Below are 16,469 nucleotides of genomic sequence, written 5' to 3'. Positions count from 1 at the left end.
AGTAATAATAAATAAAGTTAGATTTGCTGAGAAAGATGATGGAAATATAAAACACATTTCCATCCAGGACAGAATACATTCATAGTCATTTTGTGCTGACAATTTAGTGCTCCTGTGTGTTCATTCTTACACAGCCACAACTATAATTTATACTTCCTACCTCTGTTAATGCCTTCTGGGTAAATAACTCAATATTGGTACCCTGCTCACAGTGATAGCTGCTCATCTTTGTTGAGTATTACCATGTACCATCACCCCTGGGGTTGGTTAGAAGGCTAAAGACTTGATCTATACCACTTTAGAGAGAGGTAATCTTGATCAAGCTGTCAGCTGTTTTTGCTGCTCTTTAACCGGGTCATTCGGCCGTAGATCACACCGCAGCTTCATGGTGGAGTTTCTGTCAGGAATAACACTGCCTTATTTATGTGGTATCCACTGGCATTTTTCAGGAAATGTATTACCTCTCCAACTTGCCCTCTGTCAGCATTCCATTAAAGCCTCCCCCCCCCCCTCTTGGTCTAAATCTTAAAATCTGAAATAGACACTTTTTAAATGCAAGTCACTCTTAATTGAGGTCAGTTTCTGTTAGCATAACTCATGGCAGCTGACAAATTAAGGTTTCCTCAGCTGGCTTATGACATTGTGAGAAGAAGACGTGGCGTATTTAAAGTGAAAGCTAGCGAACATCATGACAGGCCGCTCTGAAAATTAATATTTCTGGAATTCGAGGCTTCGATTTTCATGCCTTTCAGTGATTTTTCAATATATAATGTGTAATATTATGAGCCGAATATCAGGGTTAGTGGCAGGCCAGTAAATATGGCTCTAGACAGGTCATTTATTACAAGCGCCACACCCACCTCTCTCACATGTTAGCAGTGTCTTCCTTCTTGTTAATTGCCTTCTGCAGACAGTGATGTCAAGGGAAGACCTTTATGTCTCAGGAGCTGGATAGGAGACACAAGTCCAGTTTCTGGCCTTGAAAACATCACCATCATCCCACAATAGGATGCTACCTTGAACATCACCATGTCACAGCTGATACTTTACGCTGATGAATCTGTTGCTGCTTGTCATCTCTCTCACTTACTCAAGCATCACTGCTACAAGCAGGTCTCATGTCCCAGGGTGTCGGGTTGGGGGTCCGGGCTGTCTCGAGCTGGGTAGAGCTATGTGCTGACATGTCGTTCAGGATAAATCAGGCTTATCAAAGTGACAGGTGTTTGTCCACCTGCTATAAACATCTCCCACGCCATCGCTCCTGCTACTCAGATTATTTACAAGGCTCCAGCCTCCGTACTCTGGCCGTGTTTACTCGCTGGCTGTGGCTCTAATATCAGGTCAGCGCTCCGCCACTGATTTACTCTACTAGTTAGTGAGGTGAGTAATGACCCTGGATGGTCTGGGAGGATAGTTTGTAATCAGGGGAGTTCAGAGATGCGAGAGATGCTCTAACTGTAATTACAGCCCTCTCCACACTGTACCTCTTTACGCCTCACTGCTGCTGACTGCCTGCCAATCCTGTGCAAACTGATCACTGCTTCTCTTTCACCCCCCGCAGGTTTAGATGGTTGAACCCCACATTCGGGTTGAGGTCCCATCTCAATGCCGGCTCTTAATATAGCAGCTTTTTGGTAAGACAACCCCCTGCAGAGGAAGTAAAGGTATGAGGGTTGAGTTACAGGAGCTTGCTGAGTTAACTGAGTCACTTGATAGCAGAATGCTGCCATCACTCCCACTTAATGTCAGCTTAGGTGTGTATCTGTGCAAAGGTCCTGCCAGGCTAACCTGAGCTAATTTAGTGCCCAGGACAGGGTACAACAGGAGCTATACTTCAGTACAGTGTGACAGAATAACATAACATAATCAGGGTTACTTTTGAGGACACCACGGTGACGTTCTCAGTATTATTTAGGGAGTTTTGGGCTTATTTAAAAAAAAAAAAGAGGAGTTTAATTGCTACAATTACACTGAAATCCCACATGATGAGTTTTAAAGTCGCCAAATTGTAAAATTGGACTGTTTTAGGCCAAAAACACAAATCCAAAATGAAGGGATTTCATATTCAGATAATTGTGTAGGGACTAGGGAGATAGAAATCGCAGAATATATATTCAAACACTTAAATTAATTTATGAAATGTGTGGGGGGAAAAATCTAACACTTTCTGGTGGCAGTCTTAGGCAGTGAAAGGCACTTGTTGCACTGGTGAATCAGTATTTCTTAAATCCTGGCTACTGCACATCATGACAAAAGATTTGAACTTAGTCCAAATCATCACTGCTCTAGTGGTTGAAAGCCAAGTAGTAGTATTTGTCAACTTTGTATTATATACTGTATTTAATCTCCCTGTTGGTTAGTTCCAACTGATCCTTTTTGTCAGTGCAATTTGTCTGCGGCAGATATTGTCATGAATGTTTCCCTTCGGACACTTCGGACTTGTCTGGACAAGTAGCGCACCTGCAAGTGTGAGCCTGCTTGTGTGGAAGTGTTTTAAATAGAAGGCTAAGGTTTTAGTGAAGATGCATGTGTGACTTGGATTATACTGCACGAGTTGTGTGCCAGTTTGTAAATGGATTTTTTGATATACAGTAGTTTTGCTGTTTTTAAACGTGGCCTAATTTTCTTGGTTCACCGTTCACCGTGGAGGCATGTGAGAAAAACAAGAATTCAAGGTAACACAGGGTGAGTAATTGATATACAAATTGTCATTTTGCGGGTGAAGTAAATCATAAATATGATGATGTAGCCTATATGTAACCAGAATATTAAGATCAAAGATCCACTCACTATGAGTGAGCTTTCAACTAGTGCCTAGGGAACTCACACTACGCATGGCATCTACAGTATAAACCAGCCCTATGTGCTGAAGACCATGCGGTTTGAAAGCTCCAAAAGTCTTCTTCTCTAGTAAGAAGACCTTTGAGTTTAGATTGTTTTAGTTATATTATATATACTGTTCCCAAAGGTCAAGAATGAACTTCAGTGCTCAAATGATGTAAAATGTTCAAACCACAAGTTTAAACATGTTGTTAAACTTCTTCTGGACTTAATGTGCAGAACTTGAGACATGCTGGTTTGGCAGTCCACATAATTTCACGTGCATATTAATGAATTTGACATGAGCCCTATTAACATACCATGAATGCTAATCATGTGAATTTAGGATACTCATTACATATGTATTACATGAATAGCAGGTGGGGTAATTTGAGTAATTTGTGGCTTTATGCAGACACTGGGATGATGGACGGTGTCTGGAGAAGACAAGCTGAGCCGGCCAGTGGATCTACTGCAGAGTAAGGAGAATTTAGACTCATCATAAAAGATTTCTTCTTGCCTCTTATTTCACTTGGACATTTTTATGTTTTTTTTATTTTCTACCTCATTGCAGCCGTGAGCTGCCTGCTGATTTACACACACTGGCAGCGAAGCACAGAGGCCTCCAGAGACGGTGCCCTCTACCCCTCCATTTTTTCCCCCTTGTTTCTCCACCCTCCATTGTCCTTTCACTACCACCACCGAGCGTCTCTGCATTCACTGGACTGGGTCTGACCAAAGAGCTCCTCCTCCACCTGACTACTCGTCTCTAACAAGACGTTAGTCTGGAGGGCTTGTTATTCACACAGAGGGGCTATTCCCATGTGCCAAGACACAAATTCATACAGGGATGAGCAAAAGGCATCATATAGACACTAGGGCTGTCAATCGATTAAAATATGTAATCGCCATTCATTTTTTATCTGTTCAAAATGTACCTTAGAGGGAGATTTATCAAGTATTAAACACTCTTATCAACATGGGAGTGGACAAATATGCTGCTTTATGCAAATGTATGTATATATTTATTATTGGATACCAATCAACAACACAAAACAATGACAAATATTGTCCAGAAACCCTCACAGGTACTGCATTTATCATTAAAATATGCTCAAATCATAACATGGCAAACTGCAGCCCAACAGGCAACAACAGCTGTCAGTGTGTTGAGTGACTATGACTTGCCCCAAACTGCATGTGATTATCATAAAGAGGGCATGTCTGTAAATGGGAGACTCGTGGGTACCCATAGAACCCATTTTCATTCACATATCTTGAGGTCAGAGGTCAAGGGACTCCTTTGAAAATGGCCATGACAGTTTTTCCTTGCCAAAATATAGCACAAGTTCAGAGGGTTATTTAACCTCCTTTGTAACAAGCTACTATGACATGGTTGGTACCAATGGATTCCTATAGTTAGATTCCTCAGTATCTTCACTCTAGATTTAAAACTGAGCTCTACAACCTCAGAAAGATATATTGCGTTAATGCGTTAAAGAAATTAGTGGTGTTAAAACGAATTGGTGTTAGCACATTATTATGGTGTTAACTTTGACAGCCCTAATAGACACTAAAGGTTTCCTACAATGCTCACATTTTATGAGTTCTTACACTCTTGTATGAGCTCATTAGTAACCTTAGGGATCATGTTTGTATAGTATCCATATGATGATATGTTTTAGCCTGGATTAAAGTGAATATATATATATATGCAGAAATGTTATCTTAACTGAAGGCCCTTCCTTCTCCATCTGTTTGCACGCTCCAAAGGAAACATGTCTGATATTACAAACCATATTATTTCAGGAAATTATGAAGCAGTGATCTCAATTTCCCTGTTCCCCCCTAGGCCAATCATGTGTTCGAGGCAGAGGAGCTTGGTTTCACGCTGATCAGCCCCTGATTCCAGGAGACGAGGAGCTGTTGCTCGCCTCGGTACAGTGATCTCGCCCGTTCCCAGTATAATTGCTACATCCACGCACCAAAAGGCAACAGCATGTGGAGGGGAAATAGCAGGTATACGGTAAACCGTGCAGAACCGAGGAAAGGCAGCGAGGCTGTTGGGTTTGATGAATGATGGATAGCTCTTAAGTCAGCTCATTTCCATCTGTGACAATTGAGCGATGGAGAAAAATGTTTCTGCCTTGAGAAAAAGTATTTTTCCACCAGATTGAGGCAGGTGTTAGGATAAAGGCTTGGCTTTTGAGCACATAAAGACACAAAGCTGCAAGGACAGATGTAACGTCTGAAAATCCTTTTTTTGGCTGTCAGGTTGTGGGATTTTTGTGTCCGTCAGTAAATCAGTGCTCAGTATTGGCATGAAATGTGTGAGACCTTGAAAAATTTTCAGAGCGAGACGTACGTTATTAACAATTCAATTAACCCCAGACTTCAAGATCAGTTACCTTGCTCCTTCTCTTGCCCCTTGTGAATGGGATTGTCTCGCTGTATAACAAGCTACGCATCGGTATCTCCAGCCTGTGACTGTTGTTGGTGCATAACTCTGGCATCATTCCTTTAGGTCTCATCCTCCTATCTATTGGCAGTGCAGGCAGCTGGCCTTCTCTGATATTGACTCATCCTGGTTCCACTGAGTTGCAGGCAAAGAGATTTAATATCTCACGTGGTGCTGAACTCCTATTGCTACTAATGGATTCTGTATAATGTGGCACTTAAAATGCATGAGCAGCCTCTGATTTATCTGTAATTTGCCTCCACTGGAGCATATCTCCCTCAATACTTCCATTTGTTTTTGGCTCTGTGCAGTCTGCTCAGTAAACGAACCTTGATTGGGATTTCATATTGTTTCATTCGAGTTTGACAATTTGGTTCTTCCCAACACATAAAATTGTTGGAGAAAGATTTTTTGCTTTTTGTGTTTCTGTTTTAATTACACAACAGAGGGAATAGTAAGTCAAGCATGAGATCACAGACATGAGGTGGGGTTTATTTGAGCTGTCGCTGCAGAAAGACATGCTGACTTGGTCAGAGGCAGATGGGCACCTCCCAGAGGGGCCGTTTTCCTTCATCTTATCTTCTTCTGTTTTATGTGTCAAACAATAAGCATACTAATTAGATTAAACTGAGCTAAAGCATGTGTGGAAATAATTAAAACGTGATTTTGATCTTGTACTTTTCTGAATAATTATGGTTGTGTTCAGCTAAAAGCCCGCCCTGAAAACAGAGTGATTGTACTCGCTCCCTATGTTTTCATGCCATTTGACCTCTCCGGGGTCACGCAACATGGAGCAGGGAGCTGTTAGCCAATCGATCTGATGGGTTTAAATGTGTCAGTGTTGTCATGGCAGCAGAGCTGCACTGACAGGCGAGGCTACAGTGGCTCAAGGTTAACAGCCAGTGGACCAGAGTCACAGACCGTTAAAAGAGGAGTCAATAGGCTATTCCCGGACAGGTCGGACTAAAAACAGCAATGTAAACGTTTCAATCCACGGACAGCAAACAAAGCTTTTCTGTTACAGAGACGTTAGCAGCATGTGCTAAGCCATGTGGGGAAACTTCATTTACTCTCGTTACTGTAACAAAGTAGTTTTTTGTGGATCTTACTTGTAGGCTAGAGTACAATTCGAGTATTTAAAAAAAAAAATCTGTAATTTTAATTTTAGTTACCATTTATCACAAGTATTGTAGGCCTAAGCCTACTTCCTTACATTTCAAGTCGCATCCATTACAGAGTAAAAACAAAAGTCACATGAAAAGGTCCTAAATGGAACAGAAGAAAGGAGATAAATGTGGCAGCTGCATCAGAGAAGAAGCTTCAGGTGATTCTGCGGCCGCACGAGGGCAGAGCTCCACATCCAGAGTGGTGACACTCGGAAATTATACGTAAAAATGTTTGCGTTCACGGGCCAAGTTCACGGGCTGGGGCCACTTCAAAAGCAATCAAATTAAGGATCACATATGGGGTGTGGTTATAATTAGCATTATTGTACCTCAACATAGTTAAAAAAATGTTTGCATCTCTATCTTAAGTCGTGACTGATTACCGAGTGAGCTAAGTGACACACCCACGATGTTCGTGACCTCTAGGCTACAGCAGAGACGGACACGCTGGGTCTGGCTAACATGCTAAATGCTAACATGCTCGTGGTGACTTCTGCGTTCGCTGAGGAGCGACCTCAGGTGTATGAGGACTTTCTGCTGTTTGAGACTGTTAATCGCTGATGTGACGGTTGAGCCTCTTTCAGATCAAATCCTTTTGATTTCAGGAGCGTAGTGGGACCAGAGAGTGGACTGGTCATACTGGGACCGAGAGGCTGAGTGGACTGGTTATATTCTGCTTTGAGAATGAACGAGTAGAGAACCTGGAGGAGACTGTGGCGGACTTCATGGTGCTCACAACTTGCAGGATGCTGTTCAGACAGGTGAGTACAACAACACACTATTGAACTCTACAGATGAGAATGTCAACAACCACTTAGCTTGGTAACTTGGTTGCGTGTATGTGTGTGTGGACTACATGGTGTGTAAAAACTGTGCAGTCTCTCCTTTGCTGTAGGTTATGTGTGTGACTGCAGCCACATGTGGAGTTTATATAGTTTATACTATTGTCTCCTTTAGTGAAGTTTTATTCTACTGTTATTCTACAGGTGCCGTTGTGTCCATAGCTCATTTTATTTATCGTCGATCAGCTTTGTTTAATTGTCTGAGTTTGGTCTCTTTTCTGGTTAATTCTCGTGAGGCTACACCGAGGAAGGCAGTTGTATATTTATAATTGATAATCGGTCGGAAGTAATAATCTGTAACGTTTAGCCTACTCAAAGTAGGCTACATTTATCTGACCTACTTTTTAACTGTTACTTAAGTAGCCTATAGTTTTACAAAAGTAGCCTACTTTTACTTTTACTTGCATACAATATTCTACTCCTTCCACCACATGCATGTGTAATTTAGCTACTAAACAGGGACAACAGACACAGACATTATCTTTATAGCTACCCAAAACCAATGCAGCAAAATCACTTCCTGAAAGTAATATGACATACTATACATTTTTAGCATGTTTAACAACCTCTTACATTAGCTGCAGGGTTGTAATCTATTAATTTACAGGATTATTAGACATAATACCGAGGTCTGGAGTCTCCCCAACACACCACTCTCAGAAAATGTTGACCAGAAACCAAAATTAAGATCTCTAAAATGTTTAATTCTTGGAATTTGTATATTTTATTTATTCAGTTAACTCTTCTTTCATACTTTCTGTAAAATGTAATTCCAACATGAAAGTCTAAAGGATGCTTCAAAGCCTTCTCAACACCATGGGGAATACAATTCTGGAGGTGAAAGGCTTTATTTATTTATGTATTCATTTATTCATTCATTTATTAATTAATTAATTAATTTATTGGCCTAAAAATAGTCAAATTTAAACATATCTAAAAACAGTGTAGTTGGCTCATAAAGAAACCACATTGTGTGTTTTTAATTGTAGATTTTAACTCTTCCAAAATTGCCATGTGAAACATTTTGAGTTGCTTCTTTGATGACAGGACAGATAATCATCTGAGAGTGTTTTATGCAGGAACACTAGTAAAATGTGCACAATAACCTACAAATTAATTAATGAAAACACACCAATGATAGAAATTGTTTTGTTGGACTGAGTGGTAATACACGTATGGCTTTCCATGTGCACACATTTGCATAAAAAATGCCTACTAATGCTTATTACTTCAACACTTCAGGTGTGTTTTCTGGATATGTTAGAGGCATAAACGTCTTTTGAATATCCAGCTAAAGCAAACATCTGCAGCACTGACAGCCTCAGTGTGTTTTTAAGCTGCAGGCTGATGCTGCCCCACACAGTTAAGCACTGACAAAGAAGATACATGCGTATACTGCATTAGCATATGTGGATACGCATGAACACACACACATACACCCACACATCTTCCGGTGGAAGACGTCCCACCCCCAATTTGAGTTAGTGGGCTTTCCTACTGTCCAAACTGCTCAGAGCAGGTCTGAGGTGCTGTCACCTCTCTGTTCTCTGCAACACGAGCCTATTGTCTGCTCTGAATTTATAATGAACATCACAACCGCTGCAGAGAGACAAAGCTAATCTAATTAACTGTGCAGATATGTCAGCCTGCCGTCACTCTGTTTAGTGGTCATTACCTCTGCATAAGCATGGTGCTGCTCACTGTGGGAGCACACAGAGATATGTGACTGTAGTGAACCGGCTCACACAAACACAAAAGCCATAGAGAGAGAGACAGGTAGAAAAGGTGTCCTGTCAGTGCAGCTGGCATTTTGTTCAGCAGGGAGCAATGTAGCCTGTCTACCTGCTGGCCCTCTCAGACAGGAGCGAGTCCACTGGGATCCAGCAGGACCTCCTACCAGCCACACACCTGACAGGGGGGCTGTCTGAAAACTCTGCAGAGACCCTATTATACGTCATACTGCTATAAGCACTGCAGTGTGACAAGCTCCCCACACCTTACACTTTATTAGGAGGGGGAGTTCAGCCACAGAGAGAGACATCAGGCTGTCACTGCTTAAGATATCGCATTGTTATCTGCACATATCTGGCAAAAATACACCTTGTGAATGACTATAACTAGTGATGCTTCTGTTAGGCTTGTTTATGGACAGTTACAGCATATGTTCATGGGGATAAGTGATTATACAAACAGATTGGTGCAACAACACTGCCATCTTCAGGCAAAATGTTGCTACAACTTTAGAGCTGTGCAGACAGAACAAACTGGTAAAAAAAAACACTTTATGGATATACATTTTTATTACTATTTACTGTACATGTTTAAATGAGAACATAATAGACTATGACTTTACATGTGAAATAATAATGAGCAACCACGTAGCCAAAAGTGCAGTATGACAGGGTAACAGGCACATTTCTTCTTCACAGGTCCAAACATTTGGGCCGATGATATAATGATGATGTTTTCATGTAGAACCATATGAGCAGCTGAGGGTTTCCTCCTGGCTGGTTCCCATGAGGTCAAGTGAAGCTGTACTCTCGGATTTGTTTATTGCCAAATCTTTAATCCGAAGCTCTGGATCTCTACACTCTGAGCTGGAATGACACACACAAGGACTGGGGATGGAAAATGAATCAAATGTTATAATTTGTGGGAATGAAGCAGAAGGAGTTCTCATATTATATATCCTGGAAAATACATCAGTGAGTAAAAGCATATTTTGCTTTACTGCTGACAAAGCTATTACAAAAAGGATCTCTGTCCTTAAAGGTAATTTTAGCTCTACAAAATGTTTTGGAGTGGAGAAAGACTTCAAAGTGTGATATTACAATACCTGTCTAAGTCAGAATCAAAGGACATGCTGAGGTCCTTCTGTAGATCCTCTGCAGAGTGGAATCGCCTCCGGCCACAGCGCTGGACCGCCTGGGCCACAGAGTAGTGTGTCCTTCCAGCAGCACAGGCCTCCATCTTGGACGGACTGAGCTGTGACTGCAGGAAGAGATGCAGGCAGCTGTCGGACAACAGCATAGGGCTCTGCAGGATCCTGGAGAATAAGGAAAATAAACAAATCAGACTGTTGTAGGGCTGCTTTTCAATGTCACTTAAACTTATTTTCTCGGTTACTTGGTCTATAAAAATGTCAGAAAATGTTGATCAGTGTTTCCCAAAGCCTGAAATGATGTCCTCGTTTAATCCAAAACTTACAGATATTCAGTTTACTGTCATAGAGGAGTAAAGAAACCAGAAAATATTCACATTTAAGAATTAAATTAATAGTATTAAAAAGTATTAATTAAGAATTTTGACTTTTTTTTCTTCAAACAAATATTTAGATTATGGATTAATCGGTTTAATGGTTGACAATTAATGGATTAATCGTTGCAGCTCTAGATTGTTGTGTACAGTATTGCTTGTTGCTGTGAGAACAGCAGTCATGTGCCACGGTGTTCCTGGAAACTGGTGATTCACCAGTTTTGTTATGTTTGTGCTGCAGCATATGTCAAAGTTCACATGTGCATTGATCTGTGAGATCAATCTTACTGTTCCAAAAACTTCTGGAGCCCTTTCATCCGCTCAGAGATCTGTTGGGCATTGTTGAGGCTAAAGAAGGGGTTCTTTGGAGGCAGCTCTGGTAGCTGTAACCTGCAAAAGACACAAATGCACCCTATAAAATGACAGGAACCACAGTGCAGATTTAAACTGAAAGTATGTGTTCTGTTTTTGCTCAAATTGCCAGGTCAAAATACAGTTAAATACACTTACATCAGCTGTGAATTTGCTTGTAGCTTCTGCCTGAGCCATACAAACTCACTATACCTCCTTCTCACACTGGAGTTCTTCTTGGTGAAGCACACGCTGTCGGTCTAAAACAGGACACAAGTGTGACACACATGTTACAGTGAGCTCCACTATTTGACTGTTAATGTTTAAACAATTTCCTTTTACTTACATGTAAAGAAATGTCATAGTCTATGTAGGCATGCCAGAAGTCATTCTTTCGTATCCGCGGGTCCCGCACCCAGACACTGATCACCTGCTGCATGGAGAAGGCACGACAGACACTGAAGCACTGAACTGAATGCATTATAAAAAAGGGAAGTATTTTTTATTAGCAGATAGATAGAGGAAGTGCAATGACCAAGAATCAGAATAGGAAAATCCCACCAAATGTCCTTTATTGCGAAGGACAAAAAACAGGTTGTTTTTTAAGGCTGTAACGGAATTTAAAGCTTCTGAACTCATCATTTTAAAAGGTCAATTTTTTTCTTTTAATAACTATGAAACTTCTAAAAAAATCTCATCAGAATTACAGTATAATTTCAGACCTACCCCAGTTTCTTCTCTCATAATCCAAATGTTCTTGTCAGTCATGTAAAGTCATCCAGATAATGCTGTGCTTTGCATTGTACCAGTCCCTTTTATTTCCAACTTTTACTGTGCAGGAGCAAAGGTTTTCAAAATAAAGTCACAAGACTTTAACAGATAAGCTCTTCCTCAATAACTGTCAAGTCATGTCAACAAAAGCTCCTGTGCCAACATGACATACCAAACTACTACTACTTATCACGTCTATTGTTTATTGACTGTCAGACAGACACCTCCCATGTCTAGCTACTGTTTTTAAACTGATCAATTGTTTGAATTGATGTTCCTACAACATGATTTAAACTTGTGACGAATGTGACAGTAAAAAAGAGAAAGAGAAAAGCTTCACAAAAAGGTTTCCTTTATTCACAGAGACTTCACAGATCCATGGTCAACAGTTACAGTAATTCAGTAGCAGGTTTGTTTTAGGAGGTTTAAGGTTCAGCTGAGTGTCCCATTAACAGTCTTGGGAGATATGTCGAGTCAGGACGGTGCCATCAGGATACAGGTGTCATGTACACGGACCTGTACAATTACTGGAAGACAATGCCCTGCAATATTGGACAGTCTCGTATCTAAAGTGCTACATTTAACAATCGTATTAGACATCACAGGTGCACAAATACTATTGTGTTAATCTCAATAGATTTACTTTAGAAATATTATGACCTTTTGATTCATTCTGCCAGGACTTTGTGTACGCACCAAAAAAAAAACTCAATAATATTCTTGTTATTATTCAATTCAGAGGAGACGGGAATATTGGTACTTACCAGCTGATTGGAAATAAAGGGGAAATTTCTGGACATAAAACATGAGTCATACAGAGACACACAGTAAAAGTTGTGGCTATAGACACCTCACACAATACAAGTGAAACAACAAACGTTTGAACAACAGGTCTACAATCTTCAGCTCTAACTAAAAGCTACATGGACTGGAGGTACGGATTGGACAGCAGTTAGTTCACTCTGCCTACATGATGCTGCTATAAAAGATACACTTAACAACCAAGATGTAGCTAAACAAGACTAGAAATACTAGATTACTACAACAAAAACAAAACATGTCCACAGTGATTGTGTCTGCTTAACGCGAGACCAAAGCTGCTACAAGTTAAGTCTGACCTCAAATCAGCCGCTCTACACAAAAGGTTAGTTTTAGTCTCCATCGCAGTCTCCACAAAGGCACGGAGACCTCGTTAAGCACCGCTGGGACTGAAAGAACACTAAAGAATCCCTCCCCGCTGAGGATCTCACACCTGCCAGAATCTGAAACTCTACCTGCGGCGTAATTTCACACAGTGTGCCTCTAATGTCAGAGCTGAAGGAGGACACTCGATGGAGGTTAAACTAAGCTTCAGGTGAGAGCACAGCTGTTTTTATCAGTCCGCCTCTGTATGTACACAACCCACGCGCACACACTTCACTGCTCCTCGTCTCCGCAGTGCCAGGTCAGCTTCTGCTCGTAGAAGTCGATGACCACCTGGGGACACCTGGCGCTGGCTTCGCGGGCCGGCAGCAGGGCCACGTCGTCGGAGTTCTTCCTGTGGGGAAACACACACGGGAGGAGACCATTAAGATGCCGGCCTCCTTCTTTTGATATTTCGGCAGCAGCACACACTCCTGCCAGTTTTGAGATGGTTATTGTGAAGGAGGAAAGGTTAAGGGGACCGAATCACATCATTTTTAAAAAAAAAGTGAGTGTAGTTTTGAAATATCCAATCACACTTAAAGGGGTAATACAGCTATTAGTATAGCATTTCAGTAAAGTTATGGGACTCAAAAAAGATATTTAATTGTTTCCAATTGATTATGTTTTTGTCCATTTATATTATATTTTATCTTATTTTACTCAATTTTAATTGTTTTTTCCCCCTTTATTTTATTGTTTTTTAAACATTTTTCTAATGCATTTCTTTGCCTTATGTAAAGCACTTTGAATTACCTCTGTGTTTGAAAGGTGCTAAAACAAGTAAATTGCCTTGACTTATATGGACCAAGCTCCACAACATTAGATCCTCCACTTCCCATAATGCAACTAAAAACACATTTTCATTAGCAGGAATTCAGACAACAAATTAGCCCCAAGTAATAAAAATAAAAATAAAAAAGGCTGCGTTGGAGGGGACGTGTTGCTTCTTTATCAGCTAGAAGACGCACACCAATGCATATTTCCTCAGACATATGCATGCTCTCCATAATCAGTAGCTAATCTGAGGAATGTTTTGTCAGGTGGTCACTGCCAGTGTTGTCTAACTCTGTCTCCTTAGTTAATGATATATTCACATTACACAACGTGAGCAAGATGAAACACCCTCATAAACCTAAACACTAGATGCTCCATCATCCGTTCTGTAGATTGAAGCTTTAAACGTGACTTTTACCATCGCACAAACATTTACCCAACCCCTGGCATCCGTTCAAGGACACAGAGAAGAGGAAGTGGTGGAGTTACCATTTGACGAGGAACATGAGCTCTCCCTGTCTGTCTGTGGAGCCGATGATGCATTCAGGCTCGAGGTAAGTGCTGAGGTTAGTGGGGGTGTCTGACTGCTCGTCACTCGGCTCGCTGTTGCTCTGCACAGTTTGTGCCTGCTGCATGCATGACTGCGAAGACAAGGACACAGGTGAAGCAGTTAGAAGAAACCACAAAGACAACTCCCACAGTAGAAGACCGCTTGGATGGGGCTTCTGCTTTTCTATTTTTACTGTACATGCCTATTTCGAAAAAAAGGAAATTTTATTACTTTCACTATCAGGGGCATTGCGAAACTAGCCACCTTCACACACCATTTAGTTTCATATTCAGCCTTAAAACTCTCCAAAAAAGTAGCAACAAAATCTGCCAACATGGTCAGATGTTTTTTTTCTCAACTCCAGTGCAGTTTCTTTTTGTTTTAAGAGAAAAAAGCTCCCTGAATTTTATGAATGCAATGCCCTACATAAAAAGCATTCTAATAATATGTTGTTTTTCCTTTTTACAGATTTAGGTTACGGAAGTTCTGTGAATAACGTGGAAACATGAAATGTACAGATATTTTACTCCACTGCATGAATTTCTCACACTCACAATTTCCGTCTCCTGCTCTGTCATTTCTTCTTTCGGAATGAAGTGTTGGTCCATTAGCTCTTCCTCATTCCCCTCATAGAAATGGGTGTTTCTCAGGAACTCCTCAATGAGTTCAGGGCAGTCCAGATTGTCCTCAGGTTCCCAGGTGTTTTCTGCACTGTAAAGGAGGATATGATATACACTTTAATATAAAAAACAAAACAAAACAAAAATGGTAAAAACATGGCACTCACTCAGTGAAACCTTTCCACTTCAGGAAGTACTCCACTCTTCCGTCAAAGACTCTGCGGCGAATTATTTTCTCTACAACAAACTCCTGCACAAATGGAGTCTCCTCAGTCTTCCTCTGTTTGGCAGTCTGCTTCTTTCTCATCCTGCCATGAATGATGAAATTAATGAGTATTAAGGAGTATTTTGAAAACAAAACATAAAAGTGTTTTTTGTTAAAACTCCACAAGCATGTGGGTAAATAAGCACTTCCGTCTGTCTCCCTGTTGTTGCAGGGACATTTTGCAGGACAACATGGCAGTGGTGGTGAGTACACTCAGCTGTGCCCTTCAGACAATGATCCAGACACTTATTCTAGCGCTCCACCTGCTGTTTCTTTCGCAAAACATACAAACTCCTACAGCCCCAAAATGCAACACGTTAAACACACGTGTGCAGCTCATTCTGGCAGTTTAGCGGAGAGGATATTGCGCAAACAGCAGCAAGGAAACACGTGTGGAAACCCCGAATGATGCACAACAAGAAGCTATAGTAAATGAACCATATGCACGTACGCTTTCGGTGTTTACTTATTCTCTGCGGACCAGCCTGCTGCTCTGCGGTGCTGCTCGGCTCAGTCTGGAGCGCGTCTCTTGAGGAAACTACAACAACATGCAGCAGCAGAGCGCCGTCGATGCTGTTGCGTCTGGAGCGCAAAAAACGTGTCGCTTCGCTCGGTGTGTTTACATGAGCGAGACAACTTTTTCATGAATGACTTAAAAAATAAAGATGGCCGTTTTGGATGCTCGGAGGAAGTGGTTGCCAAGGGAAAAGGTCATGCCAGGAAAACCGGGAGGAGAGAAGACGACGACGGGGACGCGCACAAAACGCTCGACCAATCAGAGAGCAGTCCGTCCCACCACGTCCAGTCCAGTGGTCCGGAACAGACCTGCTGCCTGCCACCCATGGGCGTCAGATGGGTATGGCAAGGGACTGCTGGGTGCACTTTGTGTGTCTCACTGGGATTATTATAGGACTGGGTTTTTTTGATCGTCAGTGGAGGCAAATATGAATTTATTTGGAGGCTACAAGAAAAACAAAAAAAATCTCATAAGAGTGTAAACAGATTCATGTAGGCCAACAAAATAAAGTCAACAACTAAACCCTATCAGAAATCTGTATTATTATTATTATTATTAGTAGTAGTAGTAGTAGTAATAGTTATGCTATGATATATTATATTATATTATATTATGCTTTGATATATAATATAATATAATATTAAATTATATCATATCATATATCATATCATATCATATCATATTAAGCCTATATTGTATTTACAACATATTTACAATTTTTAAGTACGTCAACTGGGTATGGCAAGGGACTGCTGTGTGCACTTGGTATGTCTCACTGGGATTATTATAGGACTGGGTCTGGCAAATATGAATTTATTTAGAGGCTACAAGAAAAAAAAAATCTCATAAGAGTGTAAGCAGATTCATGTAGGCCAACAAAACAAAGTCAACAACT

At 41.0% G+C, this 16,469-nt stretch overlaps 2 protein-coding genes across 4 annotated transcripts; both read right to left on the bottom strand.

The window, feature by feature from the left end:
• Positions 1–9,567: 9,567 nt before the first annotated feature.
• On the bottom strand, positions 9,568–11,666 carry snx10b (sorting nexin 10b). 2 transcript variants are annotated; one of them, XM_074653875.1, is made up of 6 exons: positions 11,619–11,666; positions 11,239–11,325; positions 11,052–11,152; positions 10,830–10,931; positions 10,123–10,332; positions 9,568–9,904 (listed from the first exon to the last, which is right to left on the bottom strand). In XM_074653875.1, exons 1-6 carry the CDS (start codon positions 11,658–11,660, stop codon positions 9,754–9,756), a joined length of 693 nt encoding a protein of 230 aa, XP_074509976.1. In that variant the 5' UTR covers positions 11,661–11,666; the 3' UTR covers positions 9,568–9,753. The 2 variants fall into 2 exon arrangements, with proteins under 2 accessions (XP_074509976.1, XP_074509975.1); XM_074653874.1 differs by lacking the exon at positions 11,619–11,666 and having other exon boundaries at positions 11,239–11,393.
• Positions 11,667–12,450: 784 nt separating this feature from the next.
• cbx3b (chromobox homolog 3b) lies at positions 12,451–15,813 on the bottom strand. Of its 2 annotated transcripts, none has more exons than XM_074653876.1 (5): positions 15,509–15,813; positions 14,960–15,100; positions 14,727–14,883; positions 14,112–14,263; positions 12,451–13,200 (listed from the first exon to the last, which is right to left on the bottom strand). In XM_074653876.1, the coding sequence occupies exons 2-5, from the start codon at positions 15,097–15,099 to the stop codon at positions 13,080–13,082; spliced, it is 570 nt and encodes a 189-aa protein (XP_074509977.1). In that variant the 5' UTR covers position 15,100; positions 15,509–15,813; the 3' UTR covers positions 12,451–13,079. The 2 variants fall into 2 exon arrangements, with proteins under 2 accessions (XP_074509977.1, XP_074509978.1); XM_074653877.1 differs by having other exon boundaries at positions 15,524–15,812.
• Positions 15,814–16,469: the final 656 nt, after the last annotated feature.

Source organism: Sebastes fasciatus, chromosome 12, assembly GCF_043250625.1.
Source record: "Sebastes fasciatus isolate fSebFas1 chromosome 12, fSebFas1.pri, whole genome shotgun sequence".
In the NCBI taxonomy this organism is placed as follows: domain Eukaryota; kingdom Metazoa; phylum Chordata; class Actinopteri; order Perciformes; family Sebastidae; genus Sebastes; species Sebastes fasciatus.
Note: the sequence above shows the minus strand (reverse complement) of the source record. Positions and strands in the feature narration are given on the sequence as shown.